This window comes from Mus musculus, chromosome 10 (genome assembly GCF_000001635.26).
Source record: "Mus musculus strain C57BL/6J chromosome 10, GRCm38.p6 C57BL/6J".
In the NCBI taxonomy this organism is placed as follows: domain Eukaryota; kingdom Metazoa; phylum Chordata; class Mammalia; order Rodentia; family Muridae; genus Mus; species Mus musculus.
In genome coordinates, this window is record NC_000076.6 from 107,792,259 (window position 1) to 107,812,960 (window position 20,702).

At 39.5% G+C, this 20,702-nt stretch overlaps 1 protein-coding gene across 7 annotated transcripts in view; it reads right to left on the reverse strand.

Moving 5' to 3' along the window:
• The window catches only part of Otogl (otogelin-like), a 151,850-nt gene that overhangs the window by 31,729 nt on the left and 99,419 nt on the right, over positions 1–20,702 (reverse strand). For 6 of the 7 annotated variants that reach the window (NM_001370989.1, NM_001177567.2, XM_017314041.1 and 3 more), the window contains 7 exons: positions 20,644–20,670; positions 16,351–16,518; positions 14,256–14,534; positions 11,320–11,437; positions 6,464–6,543; positions 6,064–6,102; positions 1,884–1,930 (listed from right to left, as the gene is read on the reverse strand). In NM_001370989.1, coding sequence (NP_001357918.1) covers positions 1,884–1,930; positions 6,064–6,102; positions 6,464–6,543; positions 11,320–11,437; positions 14,256–14,534; positions 16,351–16,518; positions 20,644–20,670 — 758 coding nt within the window. The remainder of the gene's footprint in view (positions 1–1,883; positions 1,931–6,063; positions 6,103–6,463; positions 6,544–11,319; positions 11,438–14,255; positions 14,535–16,350; positions 16,519–20,643; positions 20,671–20,702) is intronic. The other variant, XM_006513929.3, reaches the window with a different exon arrangement.

Sequence of the window (20,702 nt, forward strand, 5' to 3'; positions counted from 1 at the left end):
GTCTTCGTTCTTCTTGAGTTTCATGCTTTTAGCAAATTGTATCTTATATCTTGGATATTCTAAGTTTCTGATTTAATATCCACTTATCAGTGAGTACATATTGTGTGAGTTCTTTTGTGATTGGGTTACCTCACTCAGGATGATGCCCTCCAGCTCCATCCTCTGCCTTTTACAGAGATCCAGTGTTCCATCATTTGCCAACATCTCCATCACCACTCCCTGTCTAGGCCACCATCTGCTTGTGCCTAGGATACTAGCTGGTTCTGTTGCCTTTTACAGTCCTTTATGCCCCACAGATAAGACATCACCAAACTGATTCTGAAACAATTTGGGAGATATGACTTTTTTTTATGCTTACAAACCTACAGTGCCTTCCTATGTCACTTGAAGAAAACCACAGACTTTATAAGAATCGTCTTACCTAATAATAGCTTTACTTCCTCTTTGTTCTTTTCTTGCTCACTGCTCACCTAGTCATGCCTTAGCTCTATCATTATGCTAGACACGGTTTAACCTCAGGATCTTGTAGTTTCTGTGGATGGCACCTGAACACTATGCCTGGCCCCATGTGGTGCTTGACAGGCACAGTTTGAATAAGTAACTAACGGGAATGTGGAGCATCTGAGAAGTAAGGCACTGCCTTCTCACCTCACCTGAGAAATAGTAGTTCTACAGGTCAATAGTTTCACCTTTTTTGGTGATGGTATATCCGTATTTTGCAAGAGACTCACATATAGTATCTACACAACAAATATTTTTATGAGTCATTGGTTTATGGAGAAGATCCACAAGATAATTTTATTTTTCTATTTTTTTATTGGAAATATTTTTTCATGCAATGTATTCTACTGTATAGTTTCTTCTCCCCCAACTCCTCTGTGATCATTTCCACTTTTCCTCCCACTCAAATCCATATCCTTTCTTTTCCACTTTATTTTTTTATTTTTTTTATTTTTTGGTTTTTCGTGACAGGGTTTCTCTGTATAGCCCTGGCTGTCCTGGAACTCACTTTGTAGACCAGGCTGGCCTTGAACTCAGAAATCCACCTGCCTCTGCCTCCTGAGTGCTGGGATTAAAGGCGTGCGCCACCATGCCCAGCCACTCTTTTCCTCTTTAGAAAACAAATAGGCATCTTCAATGGTAATAATAATAATAAGCAAAAGCAAACAAACTGAAATAGGACAATTTTTATCAAAAAAATTATTCTTAAGTTTTTACATACCTGTTTCTTTGTTTTTCTTATTTCAACCAGAAATTAACTAGTAAGAATCGGCTGAGATAAGGGGACTATAGAAATGTATCAATCAGGAAAGTGTTTGCTTTTCAAGCATAAAACATGAGCTAAGGACTGGAGAGATGGCTCAGCAGTTAGAAGCACTGACTGCTCTCCCAAAGGTCCTGAGTTCAAATCCCAGCAACCATATGGTGGCTCAAAACCATCTGTAATGAGGTCTGATGCTCTCTTCTGGGGTGTCTGAAGACAGCTGCAGTGTACTTACATATAATAAATAAATCTTTAAAAAGAAAAAAAGGAAATAAAGAAAAATGTGAGCTCAGACCCTAGAATTAATGCCAAATAGCTCGGCAAGGAGGAAGACACTTGTAGTCCTGGAGCTGGGCCATGGCATATGCATGCAGGCATGCATGCACAGCTAAACACACACACACACACACACACACACACACACACACACACACGCACGCACGCACGCACACACGTGCACTGAAATCACAGTTACAAAAGTATAATGTATATTCTACTTCTTTTTTAGAAAATACCTGGACGCTGTACCAGAGGAAGTTAGTGTTCATATAGTGGAAATACTTGGACGTCTGGAAGTGCTATAAGAAACAATGAACAGATGAAAGACACACAGCCATACCTCGCATTCCAAACCTGGGGTCGGTGTCATGTCTGATGGGGTAATGTCTGCATTCATAAGAAATGAAAATACATCCTTGTTAGTGGGATGGGGGCCACCGTGAACGGATACTATGTGTGACTAAAAGGAAGCTAAGAAATTTTACATAGATTATTCCCTTTGTTCTTCCCAAGTCTCAAGGAAGCAGATAAAATAATAAAATAGCTTTGTAATTTTACAGAAGCTGAAATTAAGCCATTGACACACCAGGTAAGTAATATGAGAAGATTCTAAATCTGGATTTGTGATTCTAGAACACTAGCATTCGAGGACGCTTCTATAAACAGCTTCATTGATTAAATGATGTAGCATAATTGTCTAAACACATAAAAAATATCAAGGGAATCACCAACTGCCCCTCAGGAATAACAAACTGCACCGGGCTTCAACTTTAAATTGAGAATCTGGCACTTTCCCTTGTCAGTCTCCAGCCTGGGCTCAGGCAGAGAATAGACAATGCTTTGGACCATGTGGCGAGCCAGTTTGAGGTATGGAGAAGCAACACACAGAAGGGGGAAGGCCTTGTTAGTGAGGCTTATCTACAAGGCACTTTCCGCTGTTCTCTATCAGTACTACAAGAACTTCTGCAATAGTCACTCAGAAGAACTACAGAAGAGCCAAAGGAAGTTTACTAGAATCTTCCCTAGCTAGAACTGCATTTTGTCTTTTACTGTAAGAGTTTCCCGTGGCAGTTACAAATGATCACAAATTTCAGTAGCTTAAAACACCACCCGTTTATTATATCGCAGCTCGAGAAACCAGAATACTAAAATCAGCGCAATGGTGCAGCTGTGTTCTGTAAGCCCTAGCGAAGAGTGTTTCCTTGGCTCTTCCAGCTTCTGCGGATTGCCTGAATTCCTTGGCTCATGCTCCTCCCTCCATTAAAACAGTCACATAAATGCCACCCCCGCCTCTCTCTCTCTTTTCAGCTGTCACATTATTTTCTTCATGTCAGCACTGACCCTTTTCCCTTGCAGTTTAAATATGCTTAGCCCACAGAGAGTGACATTATTAGGAGGTGTGTCCTTGTTGGAATAGGTGTGTCCTTGTTGGACGAAGTGTGTCATTCTGGGGTTAGGCATTGAGCTCCTATGCTCAAGCTACACCGTGTGGAAGTGATAGTCTCCTTCTGCCTGCCATTGGATCAAGGCATAGAACTCTCATCTCCTTCTCCAGCACCATGTCTGCCTGAACACTACTATAGTTCCCACCATGATGATAATGGACTGAACCTCTGAAACTGTATGCCAGCCTCAATTAAAGGTTGTCTGTTTTAAGATTGGCCTTGGACATGGTATCTCTTCACAGCAATAAAAGCTAACTAAGGTGCCCTTATGCTTATCAAAACTTCATGACTATATTAAACCTACATGGATGAATCAGGTCAAGACTCCAAGTTCAAGGTACAAGTCAATCAACAACTTTATATCAGCAAAGTCCTTTTGACTTGAAACATCACTCAGAGACCAACAGGAAGCTGAAGACATACACTTTTTTTTTGAAGAGCTATTTTAGTCTACCATAATCTACAAGATAACTTCTATACAATTTTAGTCAATTCTGAAACTAATCCTGATCTGTGTTCTATTTTATAATCTCTAACTTGAAGAACAGTTAAAATAACTGTCAAAAATCTCACTCACTGATCGCATGAACAATGTTCATGTTATACATCTAGATGTTTCCTCCTGGAGAGAATAAGGTTTAGTAGAGTCTTAAGTGTCATTTTCCAAGTAAAATAATGTAAAGTTATCATCCTGTCATAGCACAAAAGCACAAGTGAGTCTAGCGACTAGGAGGTTTTTGTGATCTTCATAGCAAAAGACACAGTAGTACCCAGAATCATCACAGAGTCACCAGCATTCTTCTCCTGCCAATCATAGGACATTTCAGATTGAGATAGGTGGCTCTCCACATTTTCTTTTTTTTTTTTTCAATAATTTTGGCTATACCAGAATAGAATATTTTATTCTATAGAGTCACTTTGTGAATTTCTTTGTCAAATAGACAGATTTTAAGAATGTTGCTATTGCAGCCACCTTAATGCTTCTGCTCTGTGAATGTGATGTCTCTCTATTTGTGTTCTTCTACCTAACTCCACTAGTAACGTTTTGCAGATTTCATTGTAACCATATTTCAGCCCATGGCTATTTTGTTAAATGTATTTTTAAGTATTTTATGTTGTTCATTAATGTTGTTTTAGCCCTTGTTTAACTATGTATCCCTGGTAGGCCTGGAGTTCACTATGTAAACCAGTTTGGCCTTGGATTTACAGAGTTCTGCCTGCTCCTGGGTGCTAGGATTAAATGCATGAACTGCATTAATTTTTTATGTGACTGTTAATGTTAATTCTTCATTTCTTTTCAGATATTGCATTGCTTGTGTAGAGAAAGACAGTTGATTTTCATGTTAATCTTAACATTCTTTAAGTTTGATAGGATTTATTACTTAATGGAAACCATAGATGGATGGATAGATAGATAGATAGATAGATAGATAGATAGATAGATAGATAGATAGATAGACAGAGATAGATATTGCTTTATTTCTGTTCTCATTTATGAAATATAAAACATATATTCTACATGTGAATTGTTGTGGTTAAGTAGGTTAGACATTTGTGCTATATGTTGAGTATTGATTTGTAATGTCAAAGTAAATGCTGATATTAAGAAATATCAGTCTGTTTCCTTGATGACAGAATATGCAGTCTTACTTCACAGACTTATTCATCCATGGGTTCAGTGAAGAGATTTCTGGCCCTTCTCAACATAAATATTTACACTGATAGATCAATTCCTCATCTCCACAAGCATTAAGTGCATGTTGCGTGCTTACCCAGTGGCTATCATATAATCAGCTTGCAATAAACATTAGCTCATAAGGATGGCGATGTTGATCATTATTATAATGAATCTCTAGTCTGAGAAATATCACAGCTGACTTAGAACCCTTCAGTGATTGCCTTCACAAAAGAAAATCCAATTCCTTTTGGCACAGACCTTTTATCTCAGATCACCTCTTGACTCATTTCTGAATATTCAAACTTACATATTCTTGAATGAAATAACTTCCACACTACATGTTATCTCTTACTTCCAAACCTTAGCATGGGCTGATCTTTCAAGCTACAGCATATTTTTTCTTCTTCTTCTAACTTAAACCTCCTGGCTATTGATAACTTTTTGAGGCTTTACCTCCAAAATAATCATTATAGCCTCCTGTGCATTGTTCCTATACAGTTCTATATAGGTCCTATATCATTCTAATATAGTGCACTATAATATGATCATCCCTGAGTGCTCTTGAGTGGTCAGTTGCAGACCCACCACACACACCGTAATCTGTGCATGCTCAAGTCCCTAACATCAGATAATGTGATTTTGCATATAACCTATGTTTCCTTCCTTATCTTAAATCATCTCATCTCTTAAATGATGTATGCCTTGTATAATGTAAAAACTATGTAAACAATAATTTATCATGTATTTAGGGGATGTCACAAGGAACATTTTATATGTCATTAGCCTATATGAATATTTTCCAACGATTTTTGATCCATAGTTAGCCAAAAGCTACATTCATGGAAGGTTATGTTTTAAAATACTTGACAACTGTTGCTTATATTAAGATCAAAGCTATACCCTATCTAACATTCACACCACACCCAGGGGCCAGGAAAGAAAAAAAAAAAAAAACACAAGATTCAAACTGAGGTTTGCCGAATCTAAGTATCTGAAACTAAACTTTTGTAAATCACAACCCCAGGAGCACTATATTAAGCTTGACAAGACTTGACGAGTGGATTTATAAAATAATTTCCTAGAGAAAGTTTTATAGTTAGGATCCAGAGAAAACTTGGAGAGAGAGAGAGAGAGAGAGAGAGAGAGAGAGAGAGAGAGAGAGAGAGAGAGAGAGAGATCCTGAAAGCCAACTTCATAACTCCGTTACCATGGATTTTGAAGAAACCTTAGTAGCATACACTAACTGAAATGGATAAAGAAGTGGAATAACTACAGAAAATACACACAGCCCTTAAAAAAAAGGCCACTTCTGGGATTTTTATCAATTTGATAATCCATGTACTAGCAGCTGGGATAAATTGTTGCAACTGCCCAAATCCCTGGATATTGCAGCTTACCTGGTGGCAATGCTGGTTCTGTTGGAAACAGTGGTATGCCTACAAATAAATAGAGATGCCTGCATTGATCTATATTTCCATAAAAGAAGACCCACCTAATTTACATACAGCTCTTTGTCTTCTAGGAAAATATTTTAAGAAAGAAAACATAAAAGAGGGATATGAGAAGCAAGACATAAATGTTTTAGAAAATAATTGGGAAGTTATTTTGTCTGGTTGGTTGGTTGGTTGATTTTTTTGTTGTTGGGTTTTTTTGTTTGTTTGTTTTAGCTCCATGGACTGGAGATTGAAATGAGTTCTTATTCTCTGTCTCAGGCTTCTAATTGTAACCATTTGCCTGAGGGAAAAATTATCTATGCTTTTTATTTTTAACAGTAAATTAAGCAAGGTCCATACTTACAGTCTTCTGGGTGAACACATTTAAGAGTCGTCTCATCCAGGATCATATTCTTGGGGCAATATGGCAAGCATCCTTCAACCCTTTTAGTGGAAAACATAAATGAAGTAAGTGTAAATAGAAAGATCTACATTAAATATTTGTAGCTGAGGTTTGGTATGCCTAAACTTTCTCCATGTTCGTCATCAGGCACATAGGAGAACTCCGTTTGCCACTACTGCATGATAGCTATGAAATTTATAAAACTGCAAACCAGGGGCTCATACAGATCACTATGGGGAAGGTTATGGAGGTAGAATTTGAACACAGAATGTCCAAAGCACATGCTTATGTCTGGGACACACTAAACTCGTGTTCTTAGAAATGGGTAGAAACATAGAGGAACAATCTGTGGAAGTTTCAGGTTTTTTGCTTGTTTGTTTGATTGGTTGGGTTATTTTGCTATAGTGTATTATTTACTTTTACTTCTTTATTATAAATGTGTGTGTGTGTGTGTGTGTGTGTGTGTGTGTGTGTGTGTGTGTGTGTGAATCCAGAAGAGAGTGTCAAATTCCCTGGAGATGGTGTTACAGGCAGTTGTGAGATGTCTGTTGCGAATAATGGGGACATAACTCGAGTCTTCTGTGAGAAGCAAGTGCTCTTAAGGATAGAGCCATCTACTCAGCCCACACTTTCACTTTCTGTGTACTTGACATCCTAGTGGATCGCTATGATATTTGATTGTTATTGCCCTGAAGAGGTCTGTAGAACAAAACAAGATCAGCAGTAGCTTCCCCTGCCTGTTATTCAGTCCTAAGCTTCCTGAAAAGAGACTTGAGATCTCAACGGAAAAGCAGGAGAGGTGCATAGACGAGGTTCTTTTCATATAAGCAGGGGGCAATAATGGCGGAGGCAGAAGTTCTCGGGAGCTTTAGAGTTTGTACCAAAACTCGTTGCAGTGATACAGGCGGATGTGTTTATAGTTCCAGGTTCAAGACCTAGCAAGGGTAGTTTGAATAAAGAACCCCATTCCTCATATGAGGTACAGAAAGAAGTAAGTCTCAGAAGTTTCAAGATGCCATTGGCTTGAGAACTGTGTACACAATCCAGAAGACAGGGTGTAGGCTACTATTCTTCCCCAGGAAGAGAGCCAAAGTATGACTAAGATCCTATTTCCCTGCCATCCTGTGGAAGCTAGTGTCCAATGTATCCTTATTGGGGAAAAAATGTAATCTTCCCTGTGCAGCCAAGTCTAGTTATTAGATTCTAACATGCCACAGAGAATTTATGAGGATCCTTGTATGCAGAGGCTGGTTATCTGTCTCTCACGTACACTAGCAGGCTGTAATAGTATTATTAAGATTTTTCAAAACACTTCCTATTGCTTCATCTGTTAGTTATCTGGACAGAGACACTCAGTGTTTCTACTCCGGATAAATACTAACTTGACTTACAGGTCAGCAGCAGCAGAGGGCAGTGTTGGCGAAGCAAACGCCTTCCCCTACTGAACAGGCTTAATGAGGGATGGTTAGCGAAGCCTTAGATACCACGTTTACAAATGATTCCTTTAAAATATGAATAGTTGGTTTCTACGTGATCAGCTGCTTGTTTTGTACAATGGACTTGAGTAATAAACCTTTAACCACTTATATAATCCTATTTTAAATTTTATCAGGCAGCAGAGAGAAGTTAAAGTTATAAGAGAGTTGACAAACTACAGACAGTGGATTACAGTTGAATGCAGTAATCCATGTGTGTGTGAGTGTGTCTGTGTGTGTGTGTGTGTGTGTGTGTGTGTGTGTGTGTGTGTGTGTGTGTGTTACTCAATTATTTTTTTCAGTTTCTTTGTAAAGGACAAAATTCATGCCTATTCTCTTGAGCCATTTTCCAAAAGCTATTATTTTCTCCCTTATCTGTAACTTTATAGTCACACATGACAAGATCCTGTTGGCTTTGCTATGCAGCTAATATTATGCCCAACTTCCAAAGGATAGAATCCCTCAGTGTGAAAAAGCTATTATAAAATACAGATAATAGGAATTTACATATGTGCCCCACAATACACCGCTTGACACATTTTCTCACAAACAGCACTCATTTTCATGGAGCACCTTGTTTTCTAACAGTTGCTTGGTATCAGCAACAAGAGTGATTGATGGTTCATTTGGGCACTTGAAAGAAGGGGTGCAGGGTCACATTGAAGCCCAGCTTAGTGCATGAGTCCCCTTGGACCATGGGCACAATCAAGAGTCAGCCTAGATACTTCAGCATACAGGATAAGAGAGAAAGAAAGGATGAGCAGAAATAAGAAAGATCTTGGCATATATAAATTTCTTCCAACATCTTTAAGGGACCCCACCACCACCACCACCACCAATCCTTCCTACAACAATAAGAACTTAAAGACAATATACTAGGGGCACTGGGGAGTCAGTGTTAGTCACCTCAGATACTGTTAATAAGTGTAATATAAGCTTATTAGTAATAGCATCAATAATAAGTAATAAGAGCTTACTTCCTCCCCAGCTCCCCTGGGATCATTGTTACCATGTGATCATGCAGCAACCTCACCTCCTTATAGCTACCAGAAGGGTCATGATGAGACATATTTGTGACTGTGAATAAGCCCAAATGTAGTAAACAATTACACGCACACACAGACGGGCATGCACACATGCACACATGCACAGGTAAAGAAAGCAAGTAGAATTTTCTCTTCTTCCCTTACACTCCCAGCACTAGGTACACAGGGCACAGGGAGTCAAACTCTTTTCCCTCAGGTTGTGAGGCTTAGCTAGAGCTGAGTGACCTCTGAGTTTCAGTGGCCCTGCTCTAGATAAGGGAGTAATGCTATTAGCCATTCCACAGCCCTAGGAAATACCACCTTAATGTGCTGTTGACAGACTGTATCCTTTAAAAAAGACTGCGCGCTCCTAAGATAGCCCATTTCTCAATTTTTCACACACCAAGGGCATTTCACGATACCAGAGAGTAATGATCATTCTGAGAAGCGCCTAGGTCTTTATTATAAAATGACTTCAAAATAATCCCTCCCACTATGAGTCCATTTCCAGTTCCTCCTTCACAGCAAAATCTTTGCTTATAAAAGCTTCTTACACTTCCTGCTTCCGTCCTGCCTCTTCCTCGCATCCAGGGTACCAAACGCTACGAAGGATTCTCAGTCTTCAGCTTAATATCCTAGGAAGTAAACATCTTTTCCTTATCTCATCAAAGGTCAATACAGCGTTCCATGGAGTTAAGTGATTTGAACTTTCTGATCATTGTCCAGCGTTCATCTCTGTGAACTGAAGCTCCCAGAGAAAGCCACCCATGTGTTAAAACTTCCACAAGGCTGGGAAATGGTGGGTTAGAACTGCCAGAAGGAGGGGGCCTGGAAGGTTGCAGATCTGGAGCTGAGATCTCTTAGGCTGTCTTTGGTTTCCGTTAACACCCAACATTGTTCCCCGCTGCTCATCTGACCTAACAATCTTACAAATCAAATAACATCTTTGGGGAGGTTGCTAGTATAACAGAACAAACTAGCTTCCACTGACCCAAAATCCCAGATGCATCCAAAGCCCATAGCAAATATTTCCCACTTTGCTGTCATCTGCCAACCTCAAATTCCTATTAGTATATTTGAAAAAGACCTTTATTTATGTCTTTCTTTCATTCTTTAGTATAAAAACATCTTGGAAACCCTTTCCACATTGGAACATGGCATTTGGGGAAACTGGAATCCATACTCTGAAGGCTTGGATGCTCATACTTGGATGGAGAATAAAGTATCTCTTGCCACTTTGGGGTAAGAACTGCACTTTGCAAGGAATACTCTGAAAGAGTTCATCTGCCTCCAATCCCTCAAGGCCGGGGTCACACTGGAGTGCTCAGGTCCTCTCCCCTGTCATTCATTCTAACTCTATCAGCACACCCTAAGTTTGAAACATCCTCAGAATCTGATCACATGACCTCTGAAGACTCCCAGATCAGCCAAATCTCTTCCGAGTTCCACAACTGGCAAATTCTGCCCTGTTCCACCACCAACAGTCTATTTCAGTTAAACATCCATGGAGAACCTCATAGATCTTGCTATTTCCTTGCATAAAGTATGTCAATGTTATCTGTCTCACAATAAATGGGCAAGTTCTTACAACAGACTTGTCAGCCACATGGTTCTCTGGTCTCACCCCCCACTTCTTTTATGTCTATTCACTTTCATGTTATTTAAACAACGTTGTTGAGCTTCAAATATACCAAATATGTTCCTACCACAGGACCTTTGCATATTTCTCAGATCAAAAGTTTCTTCTTCAAAGATCCACAAGGCCAGTTGCCTGGTTTCCTTCAGATACCTGAGAAGATCACAACTTCCAGGTGTCCTCTTCCCCTACTAGTAGACTGACTCTCTCTCTCTCTCTGTCCCCCCCCTCTCCCTCCCTCCCTCCCTTTCTCTCTCTCCCTTCCTCCCTCCCTTTCTGTCTCTCTTTCTCTCTCTCTCTATCCTCCATTTCTTCCTCCTTCTCATCCTCTCCTTCCTCCTACCATTATTTTCTCTATAACACACAGAACTATCTAACTACACAACATATTCTATAGGTACACTTGTAGTTATTTTCTGCTTCAGCCCATCTGTAGGTGACATGAGGTTGGGCATTTGTCGATTCTTTTCATAATATAATTCAGCTGCAAGCAGAGCTACTCACATACTATATAGATCTCCAATACCTATTTGAGGTCAAAATTCAATCAACCCATAGGTTAGCATGTGGAACAAACAGATTTTTGGATTTGTTTTTCTACTTTTCAACCAATACAAAATCACCTGGGGACAGAATTTGTTGCTACTGGATTGTGTGAGCTTATGGGCTGCTGTTACTTACGGTGGAAGGAATGTACAGGCTAAGGCCTCTGGATCACTGCATGTTTTAAAACACGGAGTAGCACAAGGTTCGTATCTCCACTCGCACATCCTCCTGTAAGGGACCACTGCCTGGATTTCTGAGATGACAAGAGGAAATTGGGATTATGCACTGGGCACATTGAGGCACATATTTTGAAAACTAATAACTTCCAGTATGAACTCCTGTGATATTTGGCTCCTCTTTCACTGTAGTATTTTATAACCAGCAAGACTGCCGGGTAAAAGTGTCACAATTCCCTGGGGACCAGAAGACCTGCTGCTCATGTTGAATAATTAAATGCATAGCTACCCACCAAAGATTTTAATGCTTTCCTGTCTCTTACGTTTAGTGACACTTTCGCTGGTTTTCCCATCATAGGAGTTGAGAAATTTCCTTTTTAACAACATTATTTTATTCTGTTTTATCCTTGCACAGCTGTGGCGGGGAAGCATTAGTGGTAATCTAAAATGAAATGTGTCTTCATGACAATATCCAAGCACCTTGCCAGCCCCCAATCGATAAGGAAAATAGAATAAAAACACATCTCAGGAGAAAAAAACTCTGGAGATGAAAAACATTTCATCCTTTTCCTTCCCACAAAACCTAGCACATTGTCTCGGACATGGAGACATGGTAAGTATTTCTTGAATGCAAAAGTATAAATCAGCGTGATTGAAAGCTAAACGTCTGTAATTCTAGAAGATCCTTTGCTTAAAGACTTTTCTCCTGCAAACGCTGGCAATGTATTTTCTTTCCCACATCATGGAGAAGCCTTTCTGGAACAGCTCTGATTTATAGGACCATAACTGTTGTGGATAGCCCTGGGGCTAATTATATTTGATTTAATTCAGTTCTCCTGTAAGTGGCTTCAAACAAAGAATGAGTCAGCACTCAGGTGATTTCCGGTAAACCTGCTCATCACCTTAATTTGCAAAATAAAGGAGAGCTGATGATTGGGCAGATAAAAGGGAAGGTGGGGCAGAAGGTGGAAGAGATGAGAAAATGGAAGAGGGAGAGGATGCAGAGGAGGAGGAAGAAGAAAAGCAGAGCAGAAGCACATGGCCTGGAGAAACTACAAGTTCTAAGGGGTCTCATAGATGGAGAAGATAGTAATATAGCAGTAGATCTGCCCAATCAGAGCGCACAGCATGTATTCATATTAACTGAGTCATGTTTTCATTGCTGGGACATATTTGGGATAGAGATTCACCTCAACACATAACATCTCATTTAAACCTATATCTTGAATCTTCTCCCATGAAGACTTTAATTCTAAAGTGTGACAAGGAAATGGGCTGTTTCCGAAAGATTGCTTGTATATGCAGAGCTCAGCTGGAGTCCCTGCTTCGACTGGCTTTAAGACCAGAAGAGACCACTCGAGTCTCCCAGTGGATGAAACCTCGAGTGCTCAGTATCTCATTTGATGCCACTGACCGTCCTTCACAGTACCATGAGTGGGATTGCTAGATCTGACTCAAGTAGAGCAGACATCTAGATTAAAGGGGAAATGGAAGCTTATTAAGATCAACTTTACATAAAATCAATTAAAATAATCACAGCACTCTACAGAATGTTATACAAGCATGTCACTATGTTTCCCCCCCCTCCCCCCTTCAGGAGCCTAGAGGAAGAAGAAATGTCCCCAGATGGCCTTGGCTATGCCCAACTTTTAGAGCTCCACTTGGGCTTCTTACACTGGAGAATGCCATAGGAATGTGCTATGCAAATACAAAGGAAATCTGTTGAGAATAACCTGGGCCTCCCTCCCTAAGCCAGGGTGTCCTGAAAAGTCTGTGCTTAGATATGTCAGTGGAACCCAGAGTGCTGTTCTTTCTGCTGAAGGGCATCTGGTGTATGTAAAGATAAGACACTACCTACTCTGACCCGCTATCCTGAGCAGGGGAGCTGGGGGTAAGGACACTAGCTCACTATAAGTTCTACGCATCTGTGGATTCCCAACACCTATAGGAAAATGTTAAAAGCTCCTTGTCCTGACCCCTTCTGTCTCATTGGACAACACAGTGCAGAAACCATCGGGACTCCTGGAGCCCTGCTTTGAGCCCCTTGCTAGGACTATCAGCACTATCAGTTGCATTTATACAAAACTCCTGCCAGCCTTAAAACCTTTGAACCCAGGGATTTATGCTATAGAATACTTCTAAAGCGCGATTTGGGTTTTCTGAAATCCACCCATTAAAGAGCTTTTCAGAAGCCCGTGCACAGTAGAGAAGGCAAGTGATTAGCAGTATTGATCTTCTTCAGGGGATCAATGAAAACGGAGAAGTGTTTGGGAGACTTCAGAGAGAAACCAAGCTGCTTCGTTTTGAAAACAGAGCAGGACCTCAGCTGTACAAAGAGAGGATTGCTTCCTGATGTGTAGATCTCCTCAGTGTAGACCACAAAGGCTCTTCCTTAGAAATCAGATTGAGCATCTCCTAAACTAAAGAAACTTCCCAGAGGCCAATCAATCTAGTCACTCTTGGATTCAGAAGACAGAGATAAATACGTTTTCTTTGGGTCTAAGAGCCAGATACATATAAAGTTCTTCGTATGAAAAAAAAAAAAAGCAGATACAAATAATAGACAATTTCATTAGATGTGAGTAACTGGATTCTGATGCAAAAACCCAATAAGTACTATTAGTAATATATGGAGAAATAATTATAAAGTTATTAGAGTTATTCTAAGTCATTTATAGCCATGCATTTAACATAGTAGATAAAATCAGCATTATTCCTTCTGTTTAGCTGATAAGTAGCCTGAGGAGAAAAAAGGTTAGGATCACATGACTCAGATACCTAATATTAGCATCTCACATGGCCTGCACAGAGAGTCGGATACCTAATGTTAGCATCTGACATAGTCTTCACGGCCTAAGAATCTGTGCTCCTCTTTGGAGCACTCGGGAAGCGCACCTTCTATGCTAAAGCTACTTGACTGCTTGAATTCTTCCGAGTCATCGTATTTTGACGCTTTGACACTGGAACCCATAAAAACGATGAAGTAGCCTTTCTTGCTGTATAATTCGAATGCACTGTAGCCAGGAATCCAGAGGCCTTGGTGGTGGAAAAATGTTGCTCTCTGATGAAATTCTGAGTTTGCCCGCCACAGCTTCAAGCTAAGAGTGTCATTGTCGTGGACATAGAGAAAGTAGTTGGGCCTTTCAGCAGATTCCAAGGAAACAAGAGCCAATGCTGTAAAACAGAAGGTCTTAATGACTCAGGGCCTCAGAGAAAGGCAAAACACAGGCAAGGGCCTTATAATATGCAGTCATAAGGGTGAAAACAGTCAAAAATCTTGCCATGCAAAATTAATGCCAACCTCAGGCATGTTGATCATGAATTTAACGATTTCAAAGAGAAAAAAACCAACACTTTAAATGCAGTGGACAACAACGAACCCTCGACAAACCAATCTTTGGCAAGTTCTAGTTTTTAATTTACCTATTGCGCCTTTGAGAAAGGGAAAAAATACATATATATATATATGTGGGCTGTTATGCTTTCATATATAAAACCTATAAACCATCAAACTGTGTGACAGAAAAAGAACGGGAAAACAGGAAAACAACTGTTCTTTACATCAATGGTATCTTTAGGAAAAAAATGACTCTCATAAGGGATTTTGCTACATTGAGAAAATGCTATATACTCAGTAGTACTGTATATTTCTCAAAAGATGACAAAAATGGCTAATGAGTAATCAGACTTTAAAAAGCATTGGATATGTATGATTGTAACTTGTTAATTTGCTTTGAAATTGTGACTTATATTTCTAAGATTCATGCTATAAACCACTCCATTAAAATATTGCACTCATTCTTGGAAAAGACAGTATTTGCATCTTTTAAGAACAATAGTTACTATGAATCATAAAATCAAGAAATCTATCAAATGCAATGTTACTAAGGATGTTTATTTTGTCCTTAAAATTGGCAAATATCGCTGGGCAGTGGTGGCTCACGCCTTTAATCCCAGCACTCAGGAGGCAGAGGCAGGCAGATTTCTGAGTTTGAGGCCAGCCTGGTCGACAAAGTGAGTTCCAGGACAGCCAGGGCTACACAGAGAAACCCTGTCTCAAACAACCAAAACCAAACCAAACCAAACCAAATCAAAGGAAGCCAAAACAAACCAAACCAAACCAAACCAAACCAAACCAAACCAAACCAAACCAAAACAAACCAAACCAAAACAAAACAAAACAGAACTTGCAAATATCATGACTGAGAAGCCAAAGATGCAAATAAAATCGAATAATTTTTCATGAAAAGAAAATCAGTTGCAACTAATATAAATTAAAACTTCAGATTTCCAGAACTTAAAGAGTTCATTTTCCAGGACAAAAACAAACAAACAAACAAAACAAAACAAAAAACAAACAAAAAACATATTATCATGTCCACTAATTTCTTGTGCTTGTAGAAGAAGCTGTGTATCACAGGCTAGAAGGGGGCACACCCACCAGTAAGAACAGGTGCCAGGCAGATACAAGCCTGAGATATAATTTGCTGATATAAGCCAGAAGTGAAGACAGGTTTAAGGAAGGAACTAAGGACAGTGAGACCAGGACAAAGGAGATGCACTAAGGACAAAACACTGTCATGATTGTCTACACTCTGACATGTATGAACCACACTCATCTGACACCAAATCAAATCCTTCATATTCACTTTGACTGTCTTATTAAAATCCTTTCAATGTTAAGAATGAAGTCTTTTAAATATTTTCAAATTAAGTTCTGTGGCTAGTACCATAAACATTTAATCAGCGAGTGCTTAATACCAAAGAGACGCCATCAAACATCTGCAGTTCTAACATAACAATGCCAATAGATAAGCGAATTATTTTATATGTAAAATAGCCATTTTGTATGCCGAGAGAATTTGTTTTATATTCCTTGGGGGAACTTAGAAAATGCTGTAGCATGTGAAATCTCCAATTAATACTTGGGTAACAGTTAATGAAAAACCCTAAGTTGAAAAACTAAATTTGCATTTTCAATTATACTTACAGGATGTCTTCTCTTTGAAAAGGCCCGGAGTGATCATAAAAATAAAAAATAAATTACCACGATTGTTGCTTCTGGGCAAAGAGAAAACGCTTCTACTGGTCATATTGGCACCAAGAACAAGGCCACTTTGCCCATAACTTGCCAGCATATAAGGTCCTTCCCCAAGCCCTGGTGAAAGTACAAGTAAAATAACTATAAATTAACATAGCATTTTAAGGTTTATTTATTTATTATTTATTTATTTTAAACTCCAGATTTTATTCCCTTCCTGGTCCACCCTCTGACTGTTCCACATCCCATACCTCCTCCCCAGCGCCCTGTCTCCACAAGGATGTCCCCACCAGATCTCTAAACTCCCTGGGACCTCCAGCCCCAGCCTCTTGGGGATTAGGTGCATCTTCTCTGACTAAACCCAGACCAGACATTATATGTATTGGGGGCCTCATATCAGCTGGTGTATGCTGCCTGGTTGATGTTCCAGTATCTGAGAAATCTCAGGGATCCAGGTTAATTGAGACTGCTGGTCCTCCTACAGGGAAGACCTAAACTGAGACCTGAAACTCCTTCGGAGAAATTATTCTGCAAACCTCATCTCATAATCGTAAGTATATAAATGATAACTGTGTTAATACTTTTAATTACAATTTTATTTAAAAAATGAGATTAATATGATGTCAACCCAATTTTTGTGCTACTAGCATCCTTAATATAAATGAGTACAATAAAACCTTTTTTTCTGGCTTTAGTGGTACATATCTTTAATAATCCTAGCACTGGGGAAGCAGCAGCCAAAAGATCATAATAAGTTAAGTACAAAGCAAGGCTTCCAGGCTATATAAGGCTGATTATATATGAGATGTATCACAACATCTGGGACTTGGGTGCAACAAGATAGCCATGAGTTCTAAACCACCTTGAGCTACATAGTATCAGTCCAGCCAGACTAAATATCAAGACCTTGTCTCAAGAAAATACTCAAGGATGTGTCATTGAAATTTTTAGCTTGTTTTTTCCTTTGTGTGGGTAAGGCAAAATGAGGGAATGGGAAGCCAGAGAGTTAATTTGGAGACTTCAAGATAGGTTGGAGCCAGTCTATGGCAGGGGCCTGGCAACAACCCAAATGGACCAAGAACAATGCAAGAAGTCAGCACAAGTCCAAGAGCCACACCAGAAGTCAGCACAAGTCCAAGAGCCACACCAGAAGTCACCTCAAGTCTAACTTCAGCAGTTATTTCAACCCCAACACTGACAGTTACCTCAACTCCAACACCAGCATTTACCTCAAGTTCAACTTCCTCAGTCACTTCAAATCCAACACCAGCAGTCTCACCTCAACTCCAACCCCAGCAGTGACCTCAACTTAAATGTCAGCAGTCACCACAAGTCCAACACCCGCAAAACTTTTATCTAATAAAGTCACTCTGAACTTCGTTACATAACAATGTTGATCAGGATCCTAAAGCCTTCTTCGTGCACATACTGTAGCCATGATGTCACTCCCTTTACATTCTAAGAAATGACACACAGCAACCATGAGGATCTTAGCTCACAGTGTCAGCACTAAGGGTTATCGAGGCAATCCCAGTCACAACCTTTATAATCCTTGATTTTGTCTTCTGACAATTATTTATTTCCGTAGTTTCTTTAAATCGTGGAACTATCTCTACAGCATAGTTTCTGACATATAGGAGATAAACATGGGAGAGAGAGTTCAGCTGTAAATGTTCGGAGAAGTGGAGATAGTTTATAATAGCTATGGGGTTATTTGGAGTAAACAACTTGTAAAAAGTCACGTAAAACAATGTTGTGGTTGGTTTTGTAAATCATTTCTATCAGCAACCTCGACAATTCTATAATCTTCAGTCGCGTATTTCTACTGCAATAAACTCTTTCTCCTGGGCACAATGACACTTTTCCCTATTACTTGAACCATGGAAAGTCAATTCCCTGCCTACCTCTCCAAACCTAACAGCGCCTCCTCCCTGGGTTCACCTTCTGACACTGTACAGATGCCATCAGAAGTGGAACTAAAGAAAGTGGCTTGAGAATTTGGTAACACAATGGAAAACAGACCACCACAACTGCGGCCAACTTAACAGAAGCAATGTTTGCCAAGCAGCAAGTGGTTGTGACTCAAGTGCCCCCACTCCAGTGATCTGCAGACAACAGGCCAGAAAGCCCAGAGGAGGACCTGAAGTCAAGCTGTGGGAGAGTACAGGTTTAAAAGAGGAAGTCTCCATGTCACCTCCTTATGCACAGAAGTGTTACCCACGCCTTGCCTGGCAGCACAGACGACAGGCTCAGCGCCTTGGAAGTCCTAGGTGTTTAGAAGTCTCAGTTGATCACACTTTTGCTAAGTGCCTTTGGCAAAGTTATTTAATGTCTTCATGTCTCAATTTCCTCTGAAATAGAATGTTGGCGGGAGCTACTCTTATTATTACTGTTGCTATTATTAGTCAATCAATTACATTTTTAATTATGGAGCCCAGAAGATTGATTGATATACTCAGTCCCATGTCTCTGTCTCTGGCCCTCACCCCAGCTCCCTTCCCTGTCTCTGGCTTATTTTGTGTCTTTCTCTCCCTGTTTCTCTCTGTCTTCTGCTACCTAGCTTTCTCTTCCCTTTTTCCTACTCGTGTGTGTGTGTGTGTGTGTGTGTGTGTGTGTGTGTGTGTGTGTGTGTGTGTGTGTATGTGTGTGTGTGTACATTTCAGCTTCTCTGATAAAAATGCTACAAATTATACCTTTGGTTAGATTTTCTTTTACCATAAGTATTTTGCTAATGTTGACACTTAATCAACCTTCGATTTCTATAAATGTAACTGAACAAGGAAAGGCAGCCTCCCTTTTATTTCTTAATCACCTCCATGTCTTTGAAGTTACCGAGGTTTCTTTATATAATCTCAGCCGTTAGCTACCTCCGTCGCTTAGACGGGTTGCTGGCCCTGGGTTCCTACAACCATTACTCTACTTCTGCATCCTCTATCACAGTCAGGAGTTCCCGAGGCACTGACAAGATGTCACCTGTCCAGACAAGCTCACTTGTCTGAACTAGGTTTCAGTCACTGTGTCTTTCTCATTGTCTCATTTGAGAAAATGCAAGCCTTGCATCCGCTGCCTTCTGACTTTTTAATTTGGTCCTCATTCCCCTCTTTCCACATCTGTGTAAAACGCCCACTCCAATACTTTGCTACAAGCCCAGATGCTTGCCGAAACAAAAGGCTTGGATCGCCGTTGTGTTAAGTTTCCAGTTTGATAATATGTATTTTACAACAAGAGTAAAGTGCATTTCTCATGTTATCATCTTCATTTTGTTTTCGACAATATAATAAAATTTTTCTGTAGCCACACTGATGTTTAATGATCACCAGGATCTATTCTATCAAAGTAAAACTTTCCATTCTTTGATCAGCATCTGTCCTCTCCTTGCGAATCCTCCTCTGTAGCCTCTACTAAGCATCAGGTTTTCTCCACTCCTGTGAGTCTGTTTCACACAACACATGTGACGGACGCAAATAGAATTTCATCTGCCTGAATGACTTTATTCGTCTTTAACGTCTTTTAAATTCAATCACACGGTCATAAGTAATAAAAGTCGTATTTTCACTTTTGGCTAACTACTGAATAACTAGAAGAAAGGATTTTAAGTGTTCTCACCACAGACAGTAAACACTGAGATGACAGACTCAACAATTAGTCTGATCTTATCAGTCCATTGTGCATTCGCATTTAAGAACACCACCTTTGCCACAGATATAAAAATTTATCCATTTAAAATTGTGGAAAATTAAAAACCTTTGAACAAGGTTCACAGATATATGTAAGAATGTGTATTGATCACCAGAATTTAGTCTATCAGAGTAAATCTTTCTATTCTTTGATCAATATCTGTCCTTTTCTTATTAATCTTCCTCCCCAACTTCTGTGAGGCATCACACTTTTCTGCGTTTCCATGTCTCTGTTTTAAATATGCTGTGCCTTTGCTATACTTTAAAATTTAAAAATTATATTTAAAAGTTAATTTAACTGCTCATTTACTTGTGTCATTGCAAAAGTATTCTTGGAAGACCCTTTAAGAACAAATAACCTGAATTACACACTTATTTTTAGAAAATAAATTTTAACACCAGTCCTCAGAAAATTAGATCAATTGTAGAAGAAAAAGCTTTTCTAAATTTGTCATTCAATTCCTGGACTATTTGTGTTTTATTCATGGTATAAATTGTTCAAAGAGTTTTATCTGAAAAATATATGATATAATATTGCAGCAATATTCATTAAAGCATCACATACCTTGATTATAATATTCACAGTCAAGGGCTAAAAAAAAGGAAAGTAGATATTAAATTGCA